Below are 14,747 nucleotides of genomic sequence, written 5' to 3'. Positions count from 1 at the left end.
TGAACCGGTGGGAGCAGGATGAGAACTGGGGGATCTCTGTGGACGACTCCTCGTCATTGGTCTCGTCATCCTCAGAGCCCAGGTGCCGGTACCGTTCCGAGCGTGCTGTGGGAGGGAGAGGCACGTGCAGGTGCAGTGGCTGTGAGGGTGGTGGAATGATGTGGGGAGGGTGTCCCCGGCGGGGTGGGGCAGGGGAACTACCAGGGCAATGGCCTTGAGGTGGGACCATGCCCGGTGCATTTAGGGACCACAAGAGGCTTGGGCAGCAGAGTAAATATCTGGAAATCCATCCCAGCTGTGTCCCTAAAAGCTCTGGGACTGTTGGTGGGAATTCTTGTGTCTGAGCCTTAGTGCTCTCAACCTTGAAACAGGTCACCCAGAATTAGGAAAACTGTGTACCTCCAAAGTAAAGTATGTTCCTCGCTTTACAGAAGAGGAAATAGACACTTAGAGAGGACCTCTGACATGCCCAAGATCACACGGTAAGTTCTGGAGGAGGCGCTGAAAACTGAGGGGATTTAGTGTTTGGCTGGACCCCTGAGTGAGGAGAACCCACTGAAGTACCAGCGGGGAACCCCTTCACAGAAGGTCGGCAAGGTGCCCCACCTTCCTGTGTGATACAGGGTTCCATGCCAGGAGGCTGAACCTGTTGGAAGAACCCAGGCAAAGGTCTGCCACACTCAGGGCCTTGGTTTCCCCTCCTGCAATCTGAGGGGGTGCTGCTCCTCCTGAACCCAGAAGCACAGGAAATTCCAGTGGCAGGGGATGCACAGACCTGCTCCAGCTTCTCACAAAGCTCAGAAAGTCAGGAGTTCTAGGCCCACGGTGAGGTGCCAAGCCTGGGCAGAGACCCTGGCAGATAACCCTCCCCACCCTCAGGACCCCGACTCACTATCGAAGTAGCTGGTGTCATCCTCGGCTTCGAGCTGTGGCACAAACTCAGCCTTGTGTCGTAGGAGCCCTGCCCAGTCCAGCGTCCAAAAGAAGGGGTGCTGCTTCACCTCATGGGTGCCACCTGCAGACATGCCCAGCTGAGCTCTGTGGGGCCCCACTCCCATGGCCCCCGGGCCAACACAGAACCAGAAAAATGGGAGGGGAAGCCAGCTGCTGATTAAGAGGCCAGAGAGGAATTGAGCTTAGGGCTTGAACCCAGGCTCTACTCCTTCCTCTGCTGGATTCTGAGATCCCACCACCCACAGAAACCCCAATGCCTTAGAAGGGCTTCCTTCCTGGCTTTTCCACATGTTTCTACTCCATGGAGAAGAGCTGACTGCGTGAAGGCTCCCTGTCCCCCAATTCTGGCCCCTACCATTCTCTCCCATGGCCAAGTTTCATCATGAACATGACCAGCAATGGCCGTGTTAATGCATGGCTACACTCAATTAGTTCGTTAACCATTCACTAGGTGGCTGGGAAAACCGGAACAGTGGGATCCACTGGGCTGGGCCTTTGAGGACCTTAGGACACAGCCCCTGATCTTGCAGGCTCACATACTCACTCAGCCTCGGTGCCCCCTGTCTACATCAGACCCAGCTACCTGCTATTCCTTCAAGATCTTATGCTAACTCCTGGCAAATTCCTATGTAACCTTCAAAACCCGAGCTCCAAGTACCCCTCCTCCATACAGCTCTTCAAGTAGAGCTTTTGTTTACCCTAGCCCCTCAAAATACCAGTGCCCAGACGGTCCAGTGGGCTCTGCCGGAGCAGCCTGGTGATGAGGTCCTGGGCATCAGGTGGAAGGGCCTCCTCCCCATCTGGCCACATGATCTCATCTAAAATGAGGGGGGGCGGGAGTGAGGGCAGAGACAGTCCTTCCTAGCACCTCCCACCACCACCCTCACTCACTGAGCTCCAAGCCATCAGCTTCCTCTGCTCCTTCCAACACCCCAGGCTTGGTTCTACCTCGCAGCCTTAGCTCTGGCTGTGCCCTCTTCCCAGAGCACCTTCCCCTCCCCTATGTCTGTGGCTGCCTCTTGCTCCTCCAGGTTTTTGCTCACAGGTCATCTCTGAAGCCTCTATGACTCTCTATTTAACGCAGCACCCCCAGCACCCCGCCCCTCCCCTTTCTGCTGCTTCTCCTTGGCATTTTTGGCCTCTAATTGCTTCATAATTGGCTTATTTATCTTGGCTACTGTCCGTTTTGGGCAACAAGCACCACAAGGGCTGTCCATTTTGTCCCTCGGTCATGTCCCCAGTGCAGCTGGGGCCAGGCACATCATAGGTGCTAACCCACACATGGGGCTGCTCCCCTCTCTAGCACAGGTGGAGAAAAGCCCCAGGGTGATCGACACTCAAACCTGGGGCCACAGAGGGTGGAGAACGCACCACTGACAACCTGGCCGAAGAGTTCCTCAGGGGTGTCTCCGAAGAAAGGCACACAGCCCACCAGGAACTCATAGAGGACGATGCCCATGGCCCACCAGTCCACTGGCTTGCCATAGCCCTGACGGAAGATCACCTCGGGTGCGATGTACTCGGGCGTCCCGCATACCTGGGCCAGGGGAAATGGGCAAACTGAAGATGGCCCCCAGCATGGGAGAGACCGGTAGGCCGGGGCCAGGCAGGGAATAAGGAGTGAGTGGAATTACAGGGGGCATTTTACTTTCTTTTCTTTGCTGCCAAGTCTTGCCATGTCCTGGGGTCAGGCTCCAGACAGAGGGGGCCCAGCACCCAGGGCGCCCGCCCACCCGCTCACCTGTTTGTCCACGAACTCTCTGGTGTCCTTTTCAATGTGGCCCTCATAGAGGTTGGTGGCCATGCTCATGAGCCCGATCTTGGACAGGCCGAAGTCAGTCAGCTTGATGTGGCCAAGTGAGGTGATGAGCAGGCTGCAGGCAAGCAGGTGACACGCTCATGACTGGGGACCCAGAAAGTGGCTCCTCCTGCTGCCTCAAACTTGGGTCTACCTGGGACCGCTGGACTCCTCCACGGGACTGGAAAGCACTTTTGGTGTACAGCCATATCATTGCAAGAACCAACAGGTCTCAGGCAATATTAAAAATCTGGCAAACATTTCTGTGCACCTACTGGGTGCATCTGGTGTTGTTATTGAGCACCTACTGTATACTCGGCTATGCAAAAATAAATTTTCTGAGAATCACAGCTTCTCCCCAATTGTGTGTTAAAACATCTTCTGAACACCTTCTGGGGGATCTACAGTGTATTTCTATACATGTGTCCATTATTGTAACAAACTAACTGCTTTGTAAATACCTATTGTTTACAACCCATGTTGAAAAATAAACGTATCTTGAGCACCTGCTGTATATAAAAATATTTCCACGTACTTCATGCGTGCACCCAATTTTTAAAAACTTGCACACCTACCACGTATGGTGCTGTTTAAGTTTTCTTGCTCAAATATATAAATGGTTTGCTAAGTGATAGAGTTCCATGCTCTTTCTTAGTAAAGTCACATTTTCACACACCTCCTGGGTACCTGTGCCACTTAAAAATAAGTTTCTAAAGAATGTATGGTGTATATTTAAGTTGTTGAATAACTTATCTATTTAGCACCTACTGTGTACTTTGTCTCTATAAAGAAACAATTCTGTGTTCCTTTTATGTGCAACCACTGTTTTTTAAAAATAAGGGGTATTTCTTGAGTAACTACTGTGTACACCAGCTGTGGAAAACACACTTTGGCATATCTACCAGGTGCAGCCACACCTTCCAACACCAAGGCTGTGTACCAGGCCTGGGGCTACTGCTGTTAAAGACAGTCGACATTTCCTGAGCGCCTGTGGGCATACCCATCTAAAAAAAAGTTCATTTCTTGAACACTGACTATATCTGCTATTTAAATTTTTTTTCCTTCTTATAAATGCATTGCCTGGGATTCCCTTCAAATCATCCAGTGGGGCAGGGGGAGGAGACTGAGGGGATGGGGAGGAAACAGGGTCGGCTGAGTGCTGGTAGCTGTGGAATCTGAATATGGGCATAGGGCACTGTAGCTTTCTGTTATGGGCTGAATCGTGTCTCCTCGAAATTCACGTGTTGGAGTCCTAACCCCCGGTTACTACCAATGTGACCTTATTTGGAGATAGAGCTGCTGAACATGTGATTACGTAACATAGGTCATACTGGAGCAGGGTGGCCCCTAATCCAATATGACTGGTATCTTTATAAAAAGGGGCAATTTGGACACAGACATGCACAGAGGGAGGACGCCACGTGTGATGTTGGAGTGATGCTGCCACAGCCCAAGGAAATACCAGAAGCCGGGAGAGAGGCCTAGAACAGATCCTTCCCAGGTGTGTTCAGAGAGCAGGGCCCTGATGACACCTTGATCTTGGACTTCCAGCCTCCAGACTGAGAATGGATTTCTTTTGTTTAAGCCGCTCAGTCTGTGGTACTTTGCTATGGCAGCCCTAGGGAACTAATGTACCTTCTGTTGACTTTTGGTTGTTTTTAAAATTTTCCAAAGTGAAAATGAAAAAATATTTTTGTTGAGCACCTACTGTGTACACTTATCCTTCCTTCAACCTTTCAAGGCTGGGTACCTTCCACCGTGTCTTGCAGATGAGGGTCCTGAGAGGGACAGGTCCTGCCTTGGGATCTGACCTGAGATACCTGGAAGACCCCACCACAACCTGGGATGATCTCAGAGAGACCTGCTGGGCACAGAGTTCCCTCAGCACAGGTCCAAGCATATAGCAGGTGCCAAACACACATTTGCTTTGTTTTCTAAGCCACCTGCAAACTACAAGATGCCCTGAAAACACCCAGGGCTCTTAACACTTATGTTCACACCTCCACGTAGCAAATACCTGAGAAATGTGTCATTCTTGCCTCATATCCAGAGAGTACTCAATATATGGATGGCCCATTCTTCTGTACATAGCAGGCGCTCAATTAATGCAGGAGGAGAGTGCTTTGAAAATTAGGTAGGGGTTACAAAGCATGAAGGATTATTCACTCATGCTGTTTCCCACTCACCCATAGAGGACCTGGCATATAGTAGGTGCTTACTAAATGCTAGAATAAAAACATCCCGAGGCTCTCAGTAAACATGTACTCTTCCTTTCTTTCCTGCACTAATAATACACAACACGAGCTCAGTCTTTTTCTTCACATATAAGGTCTTGCAATATGCATGCTCCTGTTCCCTGTATACAGCCTGTGCCTCAGAGAGCATGTTTTTTCTCCTTGTGAGGTAGCAACTCTGAGAGGGCATGATCCATTCCAATGCAGTTTGTGCATCCTAAGTGCACATTCCCTCTCCTTGCCTGGCAGCACCTCCATAATTGCACAGTCCTTTCCCTGCGTACAGCAGGTACCTACTAAGAAATCACTCTCCTCTGTACATACCAGGTGCTCAACATGTGCAAGTTCTCTGCCTTCCTGCCAGGAGGGACCCCACGATGCCAACGAAATCCAGATACCCAGGAGTCTTGAGCAGCCCCAGACCTCGCTGAGAGGCCCCGCCCCCGCACAAGCCCAATCCCCACCCTCAAGCCTCTCTGGTCAGTCCCCTGAGGCCCTGGCAGCTCACTTGTCAGGTTTGAGGTCCCTGTGTACAATGCCGTAGTTGTGCAGGTATTCGAGTGCCAGCACCGTTTCCGCGAAGTACATGCGGGCCATGTCCACGGGCAACGGGCCCATGTTCTTTAGAAGCGTGGCACAGTCACCGCCTGCGAGGGACAGACATGCTCGGAGGCCATGGGCTTTATAGCCACGCCCAATGCCTCCACATTCTCCCTGCTTGCTGCAGATGGTCCCCAGTGGGTCCTGAATCAGGGTGGGGAACTGAGCAGGGGCAGGGGAAGGTAGACCCTGCCCCCGACATTCTCCCCTGTAGGGCAGCAGCTCTGTAAGTGAATAGTTCCCTCTCTGTACACAGCTGGTGCCTCCAAAGTGCACGCTCCTTCTTGCTTGGCAGCACCTTGGTAAATGCCAGTCCCTCACTTACCTGAAAGCCCTGCAAACCTGAACCTACAACTATCTCCCCCTGGGCCCCTCCAACCCACCTCTCCATCCCCTGCTCTTACTTCCAGCCCCCAGGCCCTGCCCACCAGTCACCTACCTAGGATGTCCACCCATCTACCCTTCCCCCATCTTCCAAGGTCCCGCCCTCACACTCTTCCTTGGGCTCCCCCAGCCCCACCACCATTTGCATCCCAGACTGAGGGTCTGGAAGGCAGGCTGGGACCCCACGGAGGACAGAGCAGACTCCAGCCTGGCCCAAGTAGAGGGGGAGTCCCCCAGCACTGGAGGCATGCGAGCCCCGGGGACCGTACCTTCCACATACTCCATGACCATGCAGAGGTGGCGCCGGGTCTCGAAGGAGCAGAACATGCTGACCACGAAGGGGTTCTCAGCGAAGGTGAGGATGTCGCGCTCCACGAAGACCTGCTGGATCTGGTTACGGAGCATCAGGTTCTGCTTGTTGATCTTCTTGATGGCGAAGCGCTGCCGTGTGTCCCGGTGCCGCACCAAGTAGACAGCCCTGGGGGAGGAGGAGGGCTCCCTGACGCCTGAGCTTGAGGCCCTGGCAGGCACCAGGAACAGACCTGGGCCCAGGACCCAACCTGCTGGGCCTTGGCCTGTGTTGTGCCCTCCACCTGGGACACCTTTATCCACACCTGGCCCCTCTCTCAAAGCAGCCACTGTGAGTTTAAACCACCCGCCTTGGTATCTTATAAATGAACCGAACACAGCCTGGAAAATTGGACCTCAGATTGTTTATTTATTCACAGCAGGCTGAGACCCATTAACTCAAAAGCCTGCACCGAACTCAAACTGATTTAAATATAGTCCAAATAAGCAGACTTTTTAGCCATTTAGAGCCTGCTGGTTTTGTATACCTGGTGAGACTATACCACCGTTCCTAGCCACAGATAAACCCTGGGGCTATAAGGAATCTATACACGCTGCTGCTACTCTTTGGGGCTCTCTGACTCCCCCATGCTGCTGATCCCTTCTTCCATCCCCCTCTGATGGTCTCATGCTGTCAGAGACTCCCGCCTTGTACCCCTGTGACAAATTTTGCAGTGACAAATAATGCTCACTGCACGCTACTGCCACCGTGTGGTCATCTTTTTCTCTGATCAGAAACCCCCTACACCTGGGGCAGGTAAGGGCCTGGATCATGGACAAGCCCATACCAAGCCATGCCCAGTGGTGTTGCGTCACCACGTCCCTCTGCAGGCCTCAGTTTCCCCGTATGCACACTGAGGGGCTACCTGAACTTCAGCCTCCCCCATGGACATCTGAGAAATGGGTCTATGTGGGACCTGAGGACTCACCCATAGGCTCCATTGCTAATGAGCTTAATGGTCTCGAAGTCACTCTCACACGGCTTCCTCCGTGATGGGCCAACTAGAGCACGGCTCTGGGGACAAGAAGGATTCACGGCCCTGACCCCCTGAGGAGCGGGCTGGGCTTTTCTGGCTCCCAAGTCCTGGTGCCTGATGCTACTTTCCCCCTCATCCAAACTTCTCCAGCTCAGAGTCTGAGTTTCTGACTGAGCTTTTGCTCAAGCCGTGCCCTCCTCCCAGAAAACTTCTACACATCCTCCAAACACCTTTCCAGTGCCCCCTGCAGCCCTGCCCTGCCCAACCTCCACAGCGCAGCGGTCTCGCTTCCCCCACCTTCCCCGCAGTCACAGGAATTTATTAAGCACCAACTACATGTAAAACTTCTGCAAACACAGCCCCTCCCATGTCTGCCTGGTTTGCCCTGAAAAGAACAAGACAGGTGGGGGGCCCCAAAGCTCTGTGCCTCACCTCCAGGGACTCGGGTGCTGGGGGCTGTTCGCTGTCATCCAGGTGACTCAGAGGCACCATCTCTGTAAGACGGGGGAGGAGCCTTGAATGAGGCCTCCACGCCCTGCCCCTGCATCACCCAAAGATTTCCTAAGGCCTCCAGGACCCATCTGGGGGCTGGGGACATGGCGCCTCCCCTGACCAGCTCCCATGATACTGCCAGTGAGCCCCTACTATGTCTAGGTCTCAGCCAAACCCAGGAGGCTAGACTGAACAATGAGGAACCATCTAGGACCAGTGGGCAGCCCAGGCTCCACCTGCTCAGTCTTCATCAAACTCTGGCTCCAAATCTTGGGCCTATGAACATGAGCCATGACAGGGGCTCCTGACAACTTCGTATCTCAGGGCACGGCCCAGGGAGGTTCCCCTTACAGTCCAGCCCCATGGCTCAGCAGAGGGGTGGCCTGAGTAAGTGGTCCCTGAACATGAGCTATGATGATGGCATTGAAGCATGTCTCCTGGTCCCAGAGCTAGGCTGGGATGTGGCGGTAGAGCCTCAGGGCTGAGAGAGGCCTGGGTTTGAATGCAGTCCCTCCCACTCTCAGTAGGCCCTCCAGGGAGCTGGGTAGGTGATTTCCCCCATAGCCCCAGCCAACACTTTCCCGGCCACTTCCCACACCCTCTGACACCAGACCCACCCCCAGAGCAACCTGTTATCTTCACCAGACAGACAGGAAGATGGCCACGGCCACAGAGTCAATCTAAGAGTGGTATGGCCTCAGACACACCTGTGTCTGATCCCCTGTTCAACCTCATCTGTGCAAAGCCTCACTCTAGTCTCTCCAGCTTTAAATAAAGATGATAGGGCAGCCTGGTCCCAAGGTTAACACAGCAATGATGCTCAGTGGACACTGGCCACTGTGGCAAGGCCTTGCCAACCTCCTTGCCTCCCGTAAGCTCCTCTCTTTTCTCCATTCCTTAGCTGCACCCCCTTCTTGCTGCTCCTCCGAAATGCCAAGCATGGTCCCACTTCAGGGCCTTTGTTGTTCCCCCACCTGGTTCCCCTTTCTCTCCCCTAGATCGATACCTGGTCACCTCTCTATCCTCAGCTTGAACATCATCTGTTCCCAGAGCCTCCCCTGACTGCCTCTGGACAAGGCCAGTCCATGTTCCATGCTCCCCTCATGCCATGTCTTGATTCCTCTGTCCTGGTTGTTTGGGAAAGTTCTTGCCTGTGGGTGGCCCTGTCTGACTGCGAGTCTACCTCCAGGGCCACAGGAAGATGAAACTGGGAAAAGGCTTTGTGAATTTGCAGGACGATGTGAATGCCATTGCCAGTGGTGGTCCCTGGTACCTTGGCCCATATCAACTTGGCATTAAAGACAGAGGCTGAAGGCCCTGGCAGGTCAGAGGATCCAATAAGCAGCTGCCTGACTCTAGAATCCCAGGCGCTTTCCCCATAGTGGGCCCTGCAGGTGGCCGAGGGCAGAACACAAAGAGACAAATATAGTATGACTCTCCCCCGCCTCTCCTTAGTCTCTTCTATCCACCCTGCCCCACCTCAGCTCACCCTCAAGGGGGTCCTTAGCCAGGCCCAGCTGCCCAATGATGTACTGCGGCAGGTCCGTCTTGATGCCCTGGCCCTCACGGGCCTGGCCCTCAGCAGCCTCCAACAGGTGGTAAAACTCCTCAGGGTCAAACTCCTGGGGGTGCAGAGAGCTGGTCAGCAAGGCTTGGTCCCACCTCCGAGCCTTTGCACATGCTGTGCCCTCTGTCTGGAGCATTCAACAGTGGCTCCAATTTGTCCCTGGAGTCTCAGCTTCTGGCCCCTCCTCCAGAAAGCCCACCCCAGCCTGGCAGTACCCTGTGTTGCTCTCCAAGCCTTGTACGATGGAACTGTGTCTTATATCTCAAGGGCCTGGTCTCAGCTCTGCCGGGCCCCTATATCCAGTTGTGCAGACTCACCAGACACTCAAGGAGCCTTGCTGGCCGCGAGATGATGATCAGCAGCTTCCGGACCAGCTGGACGATGAAGCTGACCTCCTCACTGTCCGAGCGCTCATGGGCCTGGCGAGAGGTGGGCAGGATGTCACCTGTAGGCCCTTAGCCCTGCCGTGTACCACCTGGGGACCCTCAGCTCCATGCCCTGACACCCACATCCTGCAGCAGCCTCTCCAGCTTCTCCTGCATCTCCAGAAAGTAGCGGGAGGTGACAAGTGCCTCTCCAGACTTGGCCAGGCAGTCGCGGGCCAGCTCGATGATCTGGTGGTGGATGAAGCCCAGGACGCCGTCAGCCAGCGCCAGCCGGGCACCAGGTGCAAAGGCAGCAAGGAACTCTTGTAGACGGCCCTCCATCTGGGCTGTGGCCTGGGCAGAGGAGATGGATGGGGCTAAGGAGCAACACACACAGATTGGGGCAGGAGAGACAGTTGAGGAGAGAGATGTGATGATGGAGTTGAGGGCTGGGAAGGGGAGGATTTGAGACTGAGAGGGAAATGGACTAATATAGGGTCACAGCCAAGAAGACAGAGAGTGCCCGTCTGTCACACAGAGAGGGACAGCAATGTGGAAGGGCACTGGGGCCAGTCCATCCTACCTTAGGGAACCTCTCCCGGTACACGTGATTCATCATGACGATCTCATTGTCGAAGGTCCCTGTTGTACGTCCTGGGCTGAAGGAGAGGGTAGAAATGGTCAGCTTGTGACATGGGACCTGAGACCCAGCCCAAGGGAAGGGGTTGAGCCAGGCTCGGGTAGGATCAGGACCAGACGGGGAGGAGAAGCCATGGTGTGGGTCCCAAAGCCAGTCTAGGGAGGGGCTGGGGCAGGGGGTCAGAGGTCATGGTCCACCTGAGGCTTCGGGAGCGGGGGCGAAGGTGGGGTGAGCGGTGGCTGCCATCCTCATCAGCCACGCTCTCTGAGCTGCGGAAATGCTTGGACAGGAAACACAGTTCGTCTGGTGTTGGTTGGAAAGGAAGCTGGTGGAGACGCTCCCGGGAAGATGAGCTTGACTGGCAGGAGGGGGTATGAAAGCAATGGGTTCATGATCAGTGCCATACCCAGGACCCCAGCACTACCCCTTAAAGCCCTGGTGGCTGGCTGGTCATCAGATGGTAACTCTCCTGCCTGGCTCCTATGCATTCCTCAGAACCCCAGCTCCAATGCTCCCTCCTCCAGGAAGCCTTCCCTGCTTTTTCCCTGGGCAGCACTGAGACCCTCTCTGGCCAGGCCCTGACCCCATAGTCTAGGAATATCTGTGTGCCTCAGACTGGGGGTTCCTGGGGCTGAGGCTATATTCTCCCAGGGACCCCTACATTGCCCAGAATGGGGCTCGGGGGGAGCAGTGAGGATGTTTGCTGACTATGCAACTATCTGACCCCTTAAAAAAACCAAAGACATGCTCGTTCCCTCCAACCTCGCACCCGCCTGTCTGCCTGCCAAGGTGGGACTGTGGGTACCGAGACGGTGGAGCTGGGTGTGTTGGTTCCATAGCCAGAAGATGGGAGGGATGCGAGGGACCATCTTCTGCCGTCAGCCCTGGAGAGGAGAACCAAAAGAGTTGGAAGGAAGGCATGGCCCCTGTGGTTTGTGGGGACCAAGGGCAGACACCATGGCTGTCAGATTCTGGCTCCACTGGAGGAAGGACCCTCTATAAGGCTGAGAACAGCAATTCAACGTAAGCAAGTCCACTGTGTGTTTCCTTCTCATCCTTCAGATACCTCTTCTGGGAAGTCCTCTGTGACTCTGGCCCCCATCAAAGCTGCCACCTCTCTGAGTTACAGCTGCTGGGGTATATGCTGGCTGCCTCCATCAGACTGAGAACTCCCCAAGGGCCAAAGTCCAGCACCTCCTTCCTCAGACCTCCAGCACAGGGCATGGCACACAGCAGGCACTCAATAAATGTCAAATGAGTAAGGAGCATTTAAATGCCTGGCACAAAACAGGTCCTACATCAACTCTTATTAAGTGAATAAATGACTCTCAGTGAATTAATGATTTTTAGACCCCGTGTGTCCCCTCTCCCTGCCATAGGGCTCATTGAAATTACTTGTCCATGCGAGGAATGTGGCTACAGAAGGCCAAGCCAGGGGCAGAAGCCAGGAGGGACCACCACAGGGCAGGGGCCGGGGGAGGGGAAAAGGCCAATGAGGAGACAAGTCCACTAAGTGCATGCCTCCTGCCTGTCCCCTCACCAGTCATGAGGATACCATCCCCCAAAGCCAGGGACCACTCACCTCCGGGCAAAGGGGAAGTTGACAACTGACGCAGCTGAGAAGTTCCGGGGACTATCTAAAGGGCTGTTGCCTGCTGAGAAAGCCGGGGGGAAACTGAGTCATCGGGGGTGGAGACAGGACACAGCGCCTACCCGCCTGCTCCCCATGCTCACCGGTTGGGACTGACAGTGGTGACAGGGGCCGGGAAAGGGTCGGTGAGGGTGTTCCTACCACGAGGCTCTTGCGGTTCCCGCTGCGGCAGCTGTTGGGGGGAGATGGGGACAAGGTCAGGTGCTGGCCCATGTGCAGCGGCTTTGTGGCCGGATAGGAAGCTGGGCATGACCGCTCCCACTCTGTCCCCAGCTGGATTCTCCCATGGCCTTTATGTAGTCCAGCCTCTGAGGCCCAGTGGGAGTCATATTTGACAGACATTACTATTATTAAATCTACTGCTGTTGTTGTTATCATCAGTGGCAACACGAAGTGCTTGTGGCCTCCTGGTGGTCACTGTGCACAGCCAGGAGCCCCTGGCTCACCTTCTCAGGCTTCAGTGTTCACAGTCCTATGCCCACATCTTTGCAGACGCTGTGGCCTATGCCAGGAGCTCTGGCAAATAAGGCAGAGAGTGGAGAGGACCCTGGAGCCTACAGGTGGGTTGAGGCAGTGCCCCACCCCATTTTGTACACCGTTTCCCGGGGCCACTGCCCCAGTCTCTCGGCCATGCTGCTCCCCAAGATCCCCTCAGAATGATAGTCTGACCCTTAAAAACCCTGAAGTCAGCATCTTGCACAGTTGGGTCCTGTCTCCAGTTCTGCGAAAGTGTTGCCCACACATTTCCCTCCCTCCTTCCCTGCCTTCATCCCAGATCCTTCTGGCCACCAGCCTCCTGCCTAGGCTGCACCCACCTGTGCCCCAGCTCCACACTCCACCCTGGCAGGAGGAAGTTGGGAGCCACATCGTCCCCACCCCCACCCCCAGAGCAGTCACCCAGCAACAGCTCTGCTTGCTTGCAAGTGCATCAGCCCACACACCCCAGCTGCCAACGCAGCTCAGCCACAGTATACTGCGCAGGGAGGGAGATGAAACCTCAGGCTTCACAGGGCAGGAACAGTGTCCCAAGCAGAAGGCACAGTGTCCGTCAATGTGTGAGAGAGCACAGTCAGTCACTGACTCAGACAAGACGGAGAAGGAGGGGGTGGTCCAGCTTGCCCATGGCTGCCCCTCTGAGCCTGTTTCCTCATCTGTATACCTTGCAAGGTGCTGGGAAGATCTGGTGAAACTCATACACAAGGGCCCAGCTTTGGGCCAGCACTGGGTAAATAGTGGTGGCTACATGTATTGTCATCTTTCTCCTGACAACGCTTGTGAGGACTGGTGTGTGGTCGGTGTAGGCCACGTCTCCCCAGTGAATTAAGTCATTATTTATCAATCCCAACGACCCTGTAGGTGGGAGAGACCAGATGCACCCATTTCCCAGCTGGGGAAACTAAGGCTAAAGATATCGACAGCCACAGGGATTGTCCTCTAGTTTGAGGTGCAGAAGCAAAAGTGAAACCCAGAGGTTCCTGAAAAACTTCCTGCCCACCCCGCTACACACACTCGCCAGGCCCACATCCTCTCCTCTGCCCTCACCTGGTTCCTTAACCCACCCTCCACCTCGTACCCCATTTGTCACTTCCAACAGCATTCGGGAAAAACACTTGGCCACCTCCCTCTTGCTCTCAGGTGGAGCCTTTTTGAAAACAGCCAAATTGGAGGTGTCACAGGGAAAGTGGGCATCATCTGTTCACTTCCTGAGTATCTATCGAGTGCCAGCTATTTGCTCAGTCCTCCCTGGAGGAGGCCTAGGACCCTGAGACGCGGCCTAGCTGTTCAATCACTACGCATGTGGTTCAACAGAGAATGAGAATATGGTAGAACACAGGGGCCTGAGGCCAGTTTCCTGCACCCAGTCCCCGAGGTGCCCATAAGCCCTCTATGGCTCCCCATGGTCTGAGAGAAGAGTCTAAGCCCTTGGACATGGCATTCGAGGTTCCACTGTCCAGCCTCTGCCTGTGCTCCCCTCTGGGAATGCCCCAACCCAGCACAGATGAGACACTCAAGCACAGAGAGACAGGTGAAGGAACTGTCCCAAGTCACAAGGCCTGGCAGTGCCTGAGGTGGTATTTGAACCCAGGTCTAGTAGAGCGAAGGCCCTCATTTAGGCTCTCTGCTTTTCAGAAGGGTAAACTGAGACTACAAGAGAGGCCAGGCTTTGCTCTGGTTAAATCCAGCAACTGGTGCTTCTGACACCCCACATGCACGCCAGCCTCGCGCAGCAAATATGTTTGTGAACCAACATTTCTGAGTGGGCCCCAGGGACAGACCAGCCTCGGGTTTTCCGAGAAGCACCTCCCCAGGTCGGCCTAGGCCTAGAGCCCCAGGTTCGAATCCCGCTTGTCTCAACTCCTTGCTGCCTCGTCACCACCCCAGCTGCGATCTAGACGGAGAGACATCCCAGTGCGGATAACGAGGGGGAGCAAGGAAGGTGTCTGGAACCCTGCCGGATCACTCGATCGCAAAGCGTCCTCCCCTGTCCGTCTACCGCGCGCACAGTGGCCCTTGCCACGCTGCCGGGTCACACTCCTGGCAACTCGTGTCTACTCGGCCAGCCGCCGCGCCTTTGCCCGCGCCGTACCCCCTACCTCTTGGAGCGCTGCAGCAGCGCGCCCTTGGCCAGGCGGCTCCGGTGGCCGGGAGCTGCCACCGCCGTCCAGTAGCTGGGGTCGGACATGCTGCTTCTTCCCTTTGTGCCACCCGGGAGGCACGCGGGAGCAGCCGGCGGCGG

At 55.0% G+C, this 14,747-nt stretch overlaps 1 protein-coding gene across 12 annotated transcripts in view; it reads right to left on the bottom strand.

Annotated features, from left to right (window-relative positions):
- MAST3 (microtubule associated serine/threonine kinase 3) overlaps window positions 1-14,747 on the bottom strand; it is a 35,199-nt gene that overhangs the window by 7,413 nt on the left and 13,039 nt on the right. For 4 of the 12 annotated variants that reach the window (XM_025043896.1, XM_025043914.1, XM_025043927.1 and 1 more), the window contains 17 exons: window positions 12,094-12,182; window positions 11,942-12,014; window positions 11,129-11,243; window positions 10,557-10,717; window positions 10,303-10,378; window positions 9,864-10,073; window positions 9,672-9,773; window positions 9,277-9,409; window positions 7,728-7,789; window positions 7,248-7,333; window positions 6,240-6,448; window positions 5,495-5,633; window positions 2,696-2,828; window positions 2,326-2,491; window positions 1,671-1,772; window positions 893-1,015; window positions 1-105 (listed from right to left, as the gene is read on the bottom strand). In XM_025043896.1, the coding sequence (XP_024899664.1) occupies window positions 1-105; window positions 893-1,015; window positions 1,671-1,772; window positions 2,326-2,491; window positions 2,696-2,828; window positions 5,495-5,633; window positions 6,240-6,448; window positions 7,248-7,333; window positions 7,728-7,789; window positions 9,277-9,409; window positions 9,672-9,773; window positions 9,864-10,073; window positions 10,303-10,378; window positions 10,557-10,717; window positions 11,129-11,243; window positions 11,942-12,014; window positions 12,094-12,182 (2,084 nt within the window). Of the gene's footprint in view, window positions 106-892; window positions 1,016-1,670; window positions 1,773-2,325; window positions 2,492-2,695; window positions 2,829-5,494; window positions 5,634-6,239; window positions 6,449-7,247; window positions 7,334-7,727; window positions 7,790-9,276; window positions 9,410-9,671; window positions 9,774-9,863; window positions 10,074-10,302; window positions 10,379-10,556; window positions 10,718-11,128; window positions 11,244-11,941; window positions 12,015-12,093; window positions 12,183-14,604; window positions 14,742-14,747 lie in introns of those variants that run through there. The other 8 variants (XM_025043901.1, XM_025043917.1, XM_025043911.1 and 5 more) reach the window with 7 other exon arrangements.

The sequence above is a fragment of the Pteropus alecto genome, unplaced genomic scaffold, assembly GCF_000325575.1.
Source record: "Pteropus alecto unplaced genomic scaffold, ASM32557v1 scaffold160, whole genome shotgun sequence".
Classification (NCBI taxonomy): domain Eukaryota; kingdom Metazoa; phylum Chordata; class Mammalia; order Chiroptera; family Pteropodidae; genus Pteropus; species Pteropus alecto.
Note: the sequence above shows the minus strand (reverse complement) of the source record. Positions and strands in the feature narration are given on the sequence as shown.